The following is a 13831-nucleotide window of genomic DNA, read 5'->3' as shown; positions in this document are numbered from 1 at the left end:
GCAATCTTCCTAGTCATGAAAGGAACTTCCTCTGGATTATAAGCCTTGTTTGATAACTCTTCCTTCAGCACATTATTGATCTTCCCTTTGACAACAGCTGTCTTGAACCTAATGACAATTATGTTAGCAATTAGTACATTCAGCCCACAGCTTTAACAGTTAATGTGCACTTGGTCTGAGCCTTATTACACCACAGCTATAACCGTTTTATACAACAAAAGACTAATATATAGTGAATCATGGCAACAGCTTTTTTTGATTTAGCAATTACTTGCCCATCTCCCCTGAAAATGTTAGGGTACAGAATTTCTTTGTCCACATTAACAGGAGTTTGGTATCAACATTTTGGACCAACATTTATTGTCCATTCCTAATTACCCTCGAAGGTGCTTTTGAACTGCCTTCTTGAACCGCTGCAGTCCACATGGTGTTGAGACTCCCACACTACTGTTAGGAATGACCAGTGAGAAAGGAACACGAATGCACTTTCCCTCCAAGTCAAGATGCTGAGAGACTTGGAGAGGAAAGTGCAGGTGGTGGTGCTCCCATGCATCTGCTGCTGTTGTCCTTTTAGATAGCTGAGGTTACAGGTTCGGAAGGTGCTGTTGTGGAATCCTCTGAGTTACAATCGTGCAGTTTGCAAGTAATATACACTGCTACCACTTTACATCAATGGTAAAGAAAGCAAATGTTTTAGGTGGTTAATGGTGCAACAAACAAGTGGGTTATTTTGTGCTCAATGGTGTCAAGGTTGACTCCGAGTCAGAGAGCTTTACAACACTGAAAGAGGCCCCTTTCCAAAGAGGCAAAGCTTCTTTCCATTCACCCTATCTATGTCCCTCACTATTTTGTACTTCTCAATCAGGGTTCCCCTCAGCTTTCTGTTCTGAGGAAAACAACCCCAATCTATCTAGTCTCTCTACACAGCTGAAATCCTCCAGCCAAGGCCACATCCGAGTATTGTTGATGTTGCACTCATCCAAACGAGTTATAATACAAAGGTTATTGGTATTCTAACAAAAACAAGGGGCAAACTGGTTAAAATTTAAACTATAACCCAGAATTAGAAGTATAGCCTATGTAATCTCAAACAAACATGCTCACACATACACAAGAGACGATGTTAACCAGAAAAGGGGGAAACATCCTTATTGACCAATGGTCAGTACACCACCAGCTAGGGTTTGACGAATTCTTACAATTTCAAGTTAACAAACTCAAAACTGTTGACAGCTGCGTAGGTTGATTAAACAAAACGTTCAGTTTGCCTGAAAATCAAGCTGGATCTAAATGTTCAGAAATGGTCACAATTCAGTTTTTAACGTTGTGGAAGGTAATCAAAATACTGAGGTGTAGAATTTATTGGACACCCACATTTCAAACAGGAGACAGAGAGAGAGACAGAGAGAGGTTTGCTGCCTACCACTGATTCTTCTGACCACCTGATGTTAAAATCAGAGGAGACAACAATTAAAATAAAGAATCCTCGGTTTCTCTCCTTTAGGTTACACGCTCTCTCTCTCCTTCCCTCCTCCTCCAGGTACACAAGTCTCCCTCTTACTGCGGGGGTACACAGTATTCCCCCTTCCCCGTACCTGTGCTGAAAAGCCGGCCTGATGCTATAGGTGTTCTCCGACAGATTTCAGAGGAGGAGAAGTTTTTTAAAAAAAACTTAGAGGTATGTGACCTTTGGAATTCTCGACTTCAAAGGGTTGTGGAATCTGTCTCCGAGTACGCTTAGTTTCTAATTATCAGTAGCATGCAGGTTTATGGGGCTGGAGCAGGTATATCATGTGCACACCCTAGCTGCTGAAACTTTCATATCACCTGGTCATCTAAACAAAGAGGCTCTTATCTTGAATTAGGTGCTGTTTATTACAGGATAGCAAGCAGGTACAAGTTTCATAAACATACAATCCATTGCATTTCAGCTGGCCACCTAGGGTGCAATTTCCCTCCTGTTTCTGCCCCACCCACCTCCCATATCACATTCTCCCACTTCTGATATTTCTCATATTTAGAAAATGTAGAAATATTTATGACAGTGAAGCATGTCACTCTGCATGTATGAAGCTGAAAAACAGGCCAGCAGCCTAATCCCATTTTCCAGCATTTAGTATATATCCCTGCCAAGTAAAAGAATTTTAGCTGCATACTCCAGTGTCTTTCTTTAATTGTGATAGCTGCCTGAGGAAGGAGTGAGGCACCAAACGTTTGTGGTTTCAAATAAACCTTTTGGAGTAAAACGTGGTGTTGTGTGATTTTTGGCGTTCTTTAATTGATTTGAGGGGTTCCATCTCTACCATGCTTTCAGACAGCAAGTTCCAGAGCTTGACCACCATCTGCACTAAATATCTTTCCTCTTCTCCTCTCTAATCCTTTCACTAATCACTTTAAATCTATGCCCCATAGTCAAAGGCCTTTTTGCAAAAGTAAGTAGATCTTTCCCATTCACTCTATCCTGGCCCCTCACTATTTTATGCAGCTCAATCAAACATCAACCTCCACCTCAGTCTTTTGTTCCAAGGAAAAAAATCCTTGCTTATCCAATCTTTTCTCACTGCTGCATTTTTCCAGTCTTGGCAACATCCTAGACCTAGTGGTGAAGGTGAAGACTACAGACGCTGGAGATCAAAGTCTAGATTAGAGTGGTGCTGGAAAAGCATAGCAGGTCAGACAGCATCTGAGGAGCAAGAAAATCGACACTTTTGGCAAAAATCCTTCATCAGGAATGATGAAGGGCTTTTGCCCGAAACGTCGATTTTCCTGCTCCATGTCTGACATGCTGTGCTTTTCCAGCACCACTCTATCCTAGACCTAGCATCCATTTTTGGGTAATGACATCCTGTTGGTACTGAGATCACTAGAGGTGTTTGCAGTACTCAAATTGTGGCCTAACATGATGATTTACACAGTTCCAGCATCAACTCCCTGCTCTTATGTTCATATTTTATACATCTGCTAATAAAGTATTCTGTCTGCCTCCTATACAATCTTTTCAATTCATCCTCAGAGATCTGTGGGCATTTATTATAATGTCAGTCATATCCTCCCATTTATTGTGTATTTCTTTGCTTTGCTTGACTTCTTTAAATACTTCACCTCACACTTCTCCAGACTGAATTCCATTTGCTAGTTGTCTGTCCCCCAACCAGTGATATCTTCCTCAAGTGTCCAGCTATGTTCCACCCCCAACCCCATCCCACCTATTAAACTTGCCGCCAATTTTTATCTCCTGAAAACCTCAAGATTATGCCTCCTACAATTCAGTTCAATCATTAACCCTGTACCATAAAAACTAGGGGACTTGAATTAAGTCCTGTGCACACAATTTCAGTCACCTATACCTGTCAGTAACGTTTTGCTTCCTGCCATTCAGCCGGTTTTGTATCCAGCTTGTTACATTTCCTAAGTTCCAAAAGCTTTTCTTCAAAATCAGTTTGTCACATAGGACCTTATTAAAAGCCTTGCTAAACTCCATGTTGACCACATCAACTGCAGTACCTTCATCAATCAGCCCTGTTACCTCAGCAAAACATTCAAACAAGTTTGTCAGAAATGATCTTTCCCTATCAAACCCAATTTGACAGTCCTCTATTCCTCCATCTCTTTCTCATGAATAGCTTACCCTGTCTCTCAGAATTGATTCCAATGATTTGAACAGTACCAAGATTGACTGACTGACCTGTAATTGTTCAGTCTGTCACTCCTCCATTTTTTAAGCATAGGTACAGTGTTAGCAATTCTCCAATCTTCCAGCACCACATTTGCAGTCAGAGAAGATTGGAAAATGAGTATATCTGTGATTTCCTCTCTGGCTTCTATTTATAGCCTGGGGTGCATTCTTCGGGCCCTGGGAATTTATTCACTTTTCAGGATACTAATTCCATTAATACTTCCTCTTGCCTAATACTATGATCCCAAATTAATACTGGACAAGTCAGATCCCGGAGTGAAACCTCACTTGATAGGTCGTAAATTTTACTTCTGCAATCTTGGTACCAAAGTGGTCAGTCACTGAACATTTTCACATGAAACTGCCAATGTACTTTTAACTGAAGAATTTCAAAGTTTATTGCACCCAACAGGATCAGAAAACAATCACTATATTACACAATATAAGAATTATTTGCAAGCATCTTGTTATAAATATTTGTTATGACACAAAGACAGGCAAATCAAATCAGCCTCCTTATCCCTGTATTTTCAACACATTAAATTTTAAAACATTCAATAAGCTCAAAATTAGCCCCAGTGGTCCCTTGAGATATTGTATTCTAGGGCCCTTCACTAACACACTCGTAAACACTCATTCATTCATAACTCCTTTACTAACCCACTCACAAGTGAACACTGTGTTCCCATTTCATCATTAGTAACACTGTTCCATTCGTTCATAAAACTGCGGTTCTGCAGTATATTTTTCGATCGTAGGACAGACCAAATTTAAAACAACACTTTCAAATCCATTACTGCACTTTCACATCTTATCAGCCTTTGCTACATCTGAATAAGTGTAGCACACAGAACAATATCATCCCCGCCATCATGTCTCCATGAAACATTATATTATTAATCATCCCTTACCAACCATCTTCCGGGCCTGAACACATTATAGAACACCAAGCAGTTTCCCCAAATAGTATGTACTGGTTAAATATCCCTTTAAGAAACTGGCAAAACAACGCTTATTTGAAATTATATGAATGAATGAAACTCACAACGGCAAATTGTAAACAAATCTCATAACCCAGCTGTAGTAATCAGTTTAATATTGTTACAAAGTTGAAAGCATATATATTAACTTTAAAATAGAGAGTGTTTTAGCGAAATATTGAAGTAAACTTAAAGTGCAGGCTCTGCTGCTTGATGACATTTATGCCAGATCGCAATGCTGCATCTTATTCCCCCATGAAGAGGTCAGTGATACAGCCTGGGCACAAGGCTTTGCCAATATAGCTGACATCCCCCATTCTCACCACATTAGACTACGTACACATGTTGTCTTCTGAATATCAAAGCCTAACTTGTTAATTAAAAAAAGGGTTCCATTCAATCAAACTGCAAATAATCTGTGATCAACATATCATATCTTACAACGCCGAGCCAGTTATCCGGAATGGCAACAGTCTTGAGAAATCCCAAGTTCCTGCTTAGGTTCAAGGGCTGGATACCAGCTGGTGGACGAGGGCTGGATACCAGCTGGTGGACGAGGGCTGGATACCAGCTGGGAGACGAGGGCTGAATACCTGCTGGGGAATGAGAGCTGGATACCTGCTGGGGATAAGGGCTGGATACCTGCTGGGAAAAAAGGGCTGGATGCCTGCTGGAAGACAAGAGCTGAATACCTGCTGGGAGAAAAGACGTGGATACCTGCTGGGGATGAGGGCTGGATACCTGCTGGGAGATGAGAGTTGGATACCTGGTGGGGGACGAGGACTGGATACCTGCTGAGGGACAAGGGCTGGATACCTGCTGGGGGACAAGGCCTGGATACCAGCTGGGGGACGAGGGCTGGATACCTGCTGGAAGATGAGGGCCAGATACCTGCTGGGAGACGAGGGCCGGATACCTGCTGGGAGACGAGAGCTGGATACCTGTTGAGGGACGAGAGCTGGATGCCTGCAGGGAGACGAGGGCCAAATACCTGCTGGGGGATGAGGGTTGGATACCTGAAGAGGGACGATGGCTGGATACCTGCTGGGAGACGAGAGCTGGATACCTGCTGAGGGATGAAGGCTGAATACCTGCTGGGAGACAAGAGCTGGATACCTGCTGAAGGACGTGGGCTGGGTACCTGCTGGGGGACAAGGGCATGATACCTGCTGAGGGACAAGGGCTGGATACCTGCTGGGTGATGAGGGCTGGATACCTGCTGCGGGACGAGGGCTGGATACTTGCTGAGGGATGAGAGCCTGGATACCTGCTGGGAGACGAACGCTGGATACCTGCTGGTGGACAAGGGCTGGATACATCCTGAGGAACGAGGGCTGGACACCTGCTGGGGGATGAGGGCTGGATACCTGTTGGGGGTTGAAGGCTGGATACCTGTTGGGAGATGAGGGCCAGATACCTGCTGGGGGACAAGGATTGGATACCTGCTGGGAGACGAACGCTGGATACCTGCTGGGAGACGAGAGCTGGATACCTGCTGAGGGACGATGGCTGGACATCTGCTGGGAGATGAGGCCTGGATACCAGCTGGGGGACGAGGGCTGGATACCTGCTGGAAGATGAGGGCCGGATACCTGCTGGGAGACGAGAGCTGGATACCTGTTGAGGGACGAGAGCTGGATGCCTGCAGGGAGACGAGGGCCAAATACCTGCTGGGGGATGAGGGTTGGATACCTGAAGAGGGACGATGGCTGGATACCTGCTGGGAGATGAGAGCTGGATACCTGCTGAGGGATGAAGGCTGAATACCTGCTGGGAGACAAGAGCTGGATACCTGCTGAAGGACGTGGGCTGGGTACCTGCTGGGGAACAAGGGCATGATACCTGCTGAGGGACAAGGGCTGGATACCTGCTGGGTGATGAGGGCTGGATACCTGCTGCGGGACGAGGGCTGGATACTTGCTGAGGGATGAGAGCCTGGATACCTGCTGGGAGACGAACGCTGGATACCTGCTGGTGGACAAGGGCTGGATACATCCTGAGGAATGAGGGCTGGACACCTGCATAGGGATGAGGGCTGGATACCTGCTGGGGGTTGAAGGCTGGATACCTGTTGGGAGATGAGGGCTAGATACCTGCTGGGGGACAAGGATTGGATACCTGCTGGGAGACGAGGGCTGGCTGGATACCTGCTGGGAGACGAACGCTGGATACCTAGTGGGAGACGAGAGCTGGATACCTGCTGAGGGACGATGGTTGGACATCTGCTGGGGGATGAGAGCTGCGTCTGCAATGATGGCTGATGGCTACATTCCACAACCCCCCAATGAAGGTCAAGCACAGGTACAATGCAGAGCAGGGCGGAGCCGATGATGGTCCTCCTTAAAATCTGATTCTAGTGGTTAGAATAGTCAGGTTGTAGCCTGAGAGTCCAGTCCAGGCAGAGCACACCGCATGCTGTGTCCTCCGTAAGTGGAGAGTTAAAGAGGGGTGGTTGGACTCTGAAGAGCTGGGAGAACCACAGCAGTCTTCTGAAGAGGAAGTTGAGGACATTGAGCAGGAGGAACACAACTTTCAGGAACTTCAGCATTAGGCACAAGCCAGGCTTGACTTCATTGACATCTGGTTTCAATAGATGTGAGCTGGGTGCTGTGATCATTCATCGACAATAATTTTGGTGATATTCAAAAGGCAAGTTGCCCTTTTTGTTCTCAAAAGCAAGTACAGATCTTTCTTCCCCCTTTTTTCTGTTTTTGCTGTTGTTCAATAAATTACATTTTCAACCTTTTTGAAGGTTTCCAGTCAGTGATACTCCCACATTGAACAATGACAAGGTCATAGAGTCAAAGAGATGTACAGCACGGAAACAGATCCTTTGGTCCAACCCGTCCATGCCGACCAGATATCCCAACCCAATCTTGTCCCATTTGCCAGCACCTGGCCAATATGCCTCCAAACCCTTCCTGTTCATATACCCATCCAGATACATTTTAAATGTTGCAATTGTACCAGCCTCCATCACTTCCTCTGGCAAGTCATCCCATGCACAACTGTGTGAAAAAGTTGCCCCGTAGGTCTCTTTTATATCTTTCCCCTCTCACCCTAAACCTGTGCCCTCTAGTTCTGGATTCCCCCTCCCCAGGGAGAAGACTTTGTCTATTTACCCTATCCATTCCCGTCATGATTTTGTAAACATTGATAATGTCACCCTTCAGCCTCAGACGTTCCAGGGAAAACAGCCCCACCTTATTAAACCTCTCTCTATAGCTCAAACCCTCCAACCCTGGCAATATCCTTATAAATCTTTTCTGAACCCTTTCAAGTTTCACAATATCTTTCTGATAGGAAGGAGACCAGAATTGCACACAATATTCCAACAGTGGCCTAAATAACATTCTGTACAGCTGCAACACGACCTCCCAACTCCTGTACTCAATACTCTGACCAATAAAGGAATGCATACCAAATGCCTTCTTCACTAATCCTATCTACCTGCGACTCCATTTTCAAGGAGCTATGAACCTGCACTCCAAGGTCTCTTTAATCAGCAACACTCCCTGGGACCTTACCATTAAAAGTATAAATCCTGCTAAATTTACTTTCCCAAAATGCATCACCTCACATTTATCAAAATTAAGCTCCATCTGCCACTCATCAGTCCATTGGCCCGTCTGATCAAGATTCTGTTGTAATCTGAGGTAAACTTCTTCACTGTCCACTACACCTCTAATTTTGATGTCAGCTGCAAACTTACTAACTATATCTCCTCTGTTCACATCCAAATCATTTATATAAATGATGAAAAGTAGTAGACCCATCACTGATCCTTGTGGCACTCCACAGGTCAATCTGAAAAGCAACTCTCCACCACAACCCTCTGTCTTCTACCTTTGAGCCAGATCTGTATCCAAATGGCTAGTTCTTCATGCATTCAATGAGACCTAACCTTGCTAACCAGTCTCCAATGGGAAACTTGTCGAACACCTTACTGAAGTCCATCTAAATCATGTAAACTGGCCTGCCCTCATCAATCCTCTTTGTCACTTCATCAAAAAACTCAATCAAGTTTGTGAGACATGATTTCCCACACACAAAGCCATGCTGACTATCCCTAATTAGTCTTTGCCTTTCCAAATACATCGGAGAAAGTGAGGACTGCAGATGCTGGAGATCAGAGCTTAAAAATGTGTTGCTGGAAAAGCGCAGCAGGTCAGGCAGCATCAAAGGAGCAGGAGAATCGACGATTCGGGCATAAGCCCTTCTTCAGGAATGAGGAGGGTGTGCCAAGCAGGCTAAGATAAAAGGTAGGGAGGAGGGACTTGGGGGAGGGGCGTTGGGAATACGATAGGTGGAAGACGTTAAGGTAAGGGTGATAGGCTGGAGAGGGGGTGTAATTGGGAATATGGGATGGTGTTTTTATAGTTGGGAATATGGGACGCCATCCCATATTCCCAATTCCTTCGCCTTCGCCGCATCTGCTCCCAGGAGGACCAATTCCAATACCGAATAACCCAGACCGCAATTTCTCCCCAGACATGATCGACGATGCTCTCCACCACATCTCCTCCACTTCCCGCTCCTCCGCCCTTGAACCCCGCCCCTCCAATAACCACCAGGACAGAACCTCACTAGTCCTCACCTACCACCCCACTAACCTCCAGATACATCGTATCATCCTTCGTCATTTCCGCCACCTCCAAACAGACCCCACCACCAAGGATATATTTCGCTCCCCTCCCCTATCAGCGTTCCAGAAAGACCACTCCCTCCATGACTCCCTCGTCAGATCCACACACACCACCAACCCAACCTCTCCTCCCGGCATCTTCCCCTGCAACTGCAAGAAATGCAAAACTTGCGCCCACACCTCCCCCCTCACTTCCCTCCAAGGCCCCAAGGGATCCTTCCATATCCATCAGAAATTCACCTGCACCTCCACACACATCATTTACTGTATCCGCTGCACCCGGTGTGGCCTCCTCTACATTGGGGAGACGGGCCGCCTACTTGCGGAATGTTTCAGAGAACAACTCTGGGACACCTGCAACAACCAACCCAACCGCCCCGTGGCTGAACACTTTAACTCCCTCTCCCACTCCGCCAAGGACATGCAGGTCCTTGGCCTCCTCCATCGCCAGACCATAGCAACATGACGCCTGGAGGAAGAGCGCCTCATCTTCACCTAGGAACCCTCCAACCACAAGGGATGAATGCAGATTTCTCCAGCTTTCTCATTTCCCCTCCCCCCACCTTTTCTCAGCCCCAACCCTTAGACTCAGCACCGCCTTCTTGACCTGCAATCTTCTTCCCGACCTCTCCGCCCAAACCCCCTCTTCAGCCTATCACCCTCACCTTAACCTCCTTCCACCTATCATATTCCCAACGCCCCTCTCCCAAGTCCTTCCTCCCTACCTTTTATCTTAGCCTGTTTGGCACACCCTCCTCATTCCTGAAGAAGGGCTTATGCCCGAAACGTCGATTCTCCTGCTCCTTTGATGCTGCCTGACCTGCTGCGCCTTTCCAAATACATGTCAATCTTGTCCCTCAGGATTCCCTCCAGCAACTTAACCACCACCAATGTCAGGCTCACTGGTCTATAGTTCCCTGGCTTGTCCTTAGCACCGTTCTTAAATAGTGACACCGCATTAACCAACCCTCAGTTTTCTGGCACCTCACCTGTGACTATTGACAATACAAATATCTCAGCAAGGGGCCCAGCAATCACTTCTGTAGCTTCCCACAGAGTTCTAGCATACACCACCAAGACACGATGCCATGCTAGTCATCCACGAAAGATTAGCATTCCCTTATACAAGGTTCAAACAAACAATGAAACTGTGGACAATTAGCTCTCATAGCTTGATTCTTGATGATAGCTGAGCAGGTGGCTGCCCATAGTGACTCAGTGGTTAGCATTATTACCTCACAGCGCCATGGGACCAAGTTCAATCCTCACCTTAGGAAAATGTTTGTGTGGAATCTGTACATTCTCCTCATGTCTGTGTGGGTTTCCTCCAGGCTGGGTATATGAATAGGAAGGGTTTGAAAGGATATAGGCCTGGTGCTGGCAGGTAGGACTAGATTAGGTTGCGATGCATGGACGGGTCGGACCGAAGGGTCTGTTTCCATGCTGTACATCTCTATGACTATATTTGCTGATGTCGGACTAGGATGGACAAAGTCACATGACAGCAGGTTTTTTTTTCGGAGCACGCTCTGTAAGCTTGTGATTTTAAATCAACCTGTTGGACTTTAACCTGCTATTGTATGATTTCTGTCTTTAAATATGTGCAGGTTAGGTGGATTGGCCATGTCAAATTGCCCATAGTGTGCAGGGATGCAGGACAGGTGGATTAGCCATGGGAAATGCAGAGATTACTGGGATAGGGTAGAGGGGTGGGGCTGGGTGCATTGTTCTTTGGACAGTCAGTATGGGCTCGATGGGCCAACTGGCCTGCTTCCGCACTGTAGGGATTCTATTTTATGATCAGATAGGCAATGATGTAAAACAACAAAACATTTACAAATATGGGGTATTCTGCCTGAAATATATTATCACTCATGCCACCTATATGCCCTTTGAAGCATTTCTTTGATATTTCGCTCCCACTATACACGCTGTGAAGCTATTCTTATTCCTATATTCCAGCATTTGACTTGGTGCACATCTGAGCTTTAAATATAATCTTGGCTGTGCAAATCCTGGAAGTTCTCAACAGCAGAAGTATTTCTGTCACTGGTGAACTCAAGATAGCACAACAACGACACCATCAAGGCACAGTGCATATGTAATGAGGTGAGCAGCAAACAACTGTGTGTGATAACTTGCTAGACCTCAGAGAAACCTTCAAAATTGCTGAAATTAACACTTAGTGGATTTCCAGTGGAATTTCAGACCAGTATTCATTTTGCCTGATCTTGAAACCAGCTGTAGATGCAGAACCATGATTACAAGCACAAACTGACATGAGAAATTGTGTGCAGGAACTTGGATTAGAATTTACTTCATTGATATGTCTTCCTCGCCAGCAATAATTGAGAACCTATTAGACTTTGTTCACCCATGGTTATACAGAGAGATAAGCAAGGTGAAGGCCAGCGGCTATTCTGAACAATGTGTTGTAATCGATGGTGAGAAGTGTTATATGAACTGAATTCGTACACACGTGATCTCTTTAACCCTGTCTTAAAGAGCCAGGTGTGATTGAGAATTGTGCAAGACTTATACAACATCCTTACTTATTTGCATATTATGCTGGCTCTGGCCAACATTTTACTGTAAATGCACCTAGAAATATGAACTTGTATTATTCTCAATCTTATTTCACATTTTTCTGTAAATGACCTGTTGGCAAAATTGAACCTCATACAAAATATTAACTTCTTATATATGCTGTGTTATATGTCAATTGCATCTGTAACAAATTAACTCATAATATCTGTTTGATATATTTATTCAATGAATAGCTCAGTGGTCTGGGTGTATCAAGTAACCTTGAAGGAAACTTTCCTCTGTGACAAACCTTTTTGTTTTGTAATCAGCAAAAGAACAAGTTTTCTTTCCTTCCACCATACTGGAGAAAGTCTTGTACGAAAGAAAAGAAAACCTACAACATTCTGATAAAGGATATTTGTTATTCTCATTGTCTCTCAGATATTCTTTAATCAGCCTGTGCAAAGATGTTATGACACACCTTGCAAACCCTTGACCACTTCCATCCAGAAGGACAAGGGTAGCAAATACATGGGAACACCAGTACCTGCAAGATCCCCTCCAAGCCACTCACCATCCTGAGTTGGAAACAGAGCATTGTTCATCCACTGTCACTGGGTCAAAATTCTAGAATTCCCTCCCTAAAGGCATTGTGGGTTTATCGACAGCACATGGACTGTAGCAGCGTGTGACAGTCTGTAACCCCTCCCCCATCACCCCACCCCACCCCCTCCAAGGGCAGTGTGCAGTAGTGTACCGATTCTGGGCATACATGAAGGAACTCACAGGCAGCCGAGTGATGTCTTGGTGCTTGTTGGAAAATTCTAGTGAGGAGGCATTCTGCCAAATGACTGACAGGATCCATCCTCTCCTTTTCCTATAGGGTCTCAAGGACACTACATACTGACCACTTCCTGATGGACTTGCGGTCAAAGGTGTTTCTCTTTGCAAATTTCTCCACAAAGGAAGTTTGGAGAGCAATGCAGTGGTTTTAGTCAAGGTTCATCCTGAGCAGGTGTGCAACACAGGACTCTGTTCACCCGGACCCACACCAATCCAAACATTGGCTGTGCTTGGAGGACCATCAACTTGGTGAAAGGCACTCTCTGCCTGAAACTTGTTGACCTTCAAGATCAAGGAGTTGATCTTGAGTGAATGTTGTAGACTGACACATTCCAATGTCCAAGAATACATGGGACATCTGCTGTCAAGGTGCAGCAGGGAAAGACCACTGTTTGAGGACTTTGGCCAAAGTACAATGAGGGATCTGTTCAGTTATTGGACCTTCCTGGTGCCTCAAACTTATGTAAATGTAATCTTGAATCAGTTAAGAAATACCTTGGGTTTGTTGTTCTACACTTGTAAAGACGTCTACAAAATTGAACTGCTCTAGTGACCATGTATGGAATTTTTTTTATTAATAAGGTACATTTTTGAAATTAAAAAAAGCATGAACAGCTGCAGTTCAAAAGGACAGCTCACTACCACCTTCTCAAGGGTAACTAGGGATAGGCAATAAATGCTGGCCCAGCCAGTGATGCCCACATCCCAGGAGTGAATTAAAATAAAGGTGTGACTTGAATCCGGGTCTAGTCTGGTCCAGAGGTAGACCAGGTATTTCAGTGTACCACTGCCCCACAAGACACCACTGTCTTGTCTTGCTACACTTGATGAATTTTAACCCTGAGTAGCTGCATTGGCCAGGAGTCCTTCATTTCTCTACACGAGAGGTTGGGATGAATTCAGACATTTGACAGGAGAGATATTGGTCAAACAATAGAGGTATTTTCCTTTATTCTTGTAGTGGATATGGATGTACTTGGCAAAGTTTTTGCTCATCCCAAATTGTCCTTGCATACTAATTGACTTTCTCAGCTATTTTGGAGAGCAGGTCGAGCCATCATTGCTGTTTGAAGACACATGTAGGCCGTAGCAGAGAAGGGTGGTTGGCCTGCTGTGATGGGGTTTGAACCCATGTCCCCAGAACACATTAACCAGGGTGTC

General features: G+C 45.1%; 1 protein-coding gene across 1 annotated transcript; it reads right to left on the bottom strand.

The window, feature by feature from the left end:
* Positions 1-5159: 5159 nt before the first annotated feature.
* Positions 5160-6878, bottom strand: LOC132821704 (arginine-glutamic acid dipeptide repeats protein-like). Its single transcript, XM_060834410.1, has one exon. It carries the CDS (start codon positions 6876-6878, stop codon positions 5160-5162), a length of 1719 nt encoding a protein of 572 aa, XP_060690393.1.
* Between the last annotated feature and the right edge of the window lie 6953 nt (positions 6879-13831).

The sequence above is a fragment of the Hemiscyllium ocellatum genome, chromosome 13, assembly GCF_020745735.1.
Source record: "Hemiscyllium ocellatum isolate sHemOce1 chromosome 13, sHemOce1.pat.X.cur, whole genome shotgun sequence".
In the NCBI taxonomy this organism is placed as follows: Eukaryota; Metazoa; Chordata; class Chondrichthyes; order Orectolobiformes; family Hemiscylliidae; genus Hemiscyllium; species Hemiscyllium ocellatum.
Note: the sequence above shows the minus strand (reverse complement) of the source record. Positions and strands in the feature narration are given on the sequence as shown.

Bases quoted from the DNA above. Each gene is read 5' to 3' on its own strand.
- LOC132821704 (XM_060834410.1), bottom strand. From the start codon at position 6,878: ATGTCCAACCATCGTCCCTCAGCAGGTATCCAGCTCTCGTCTCCCACT.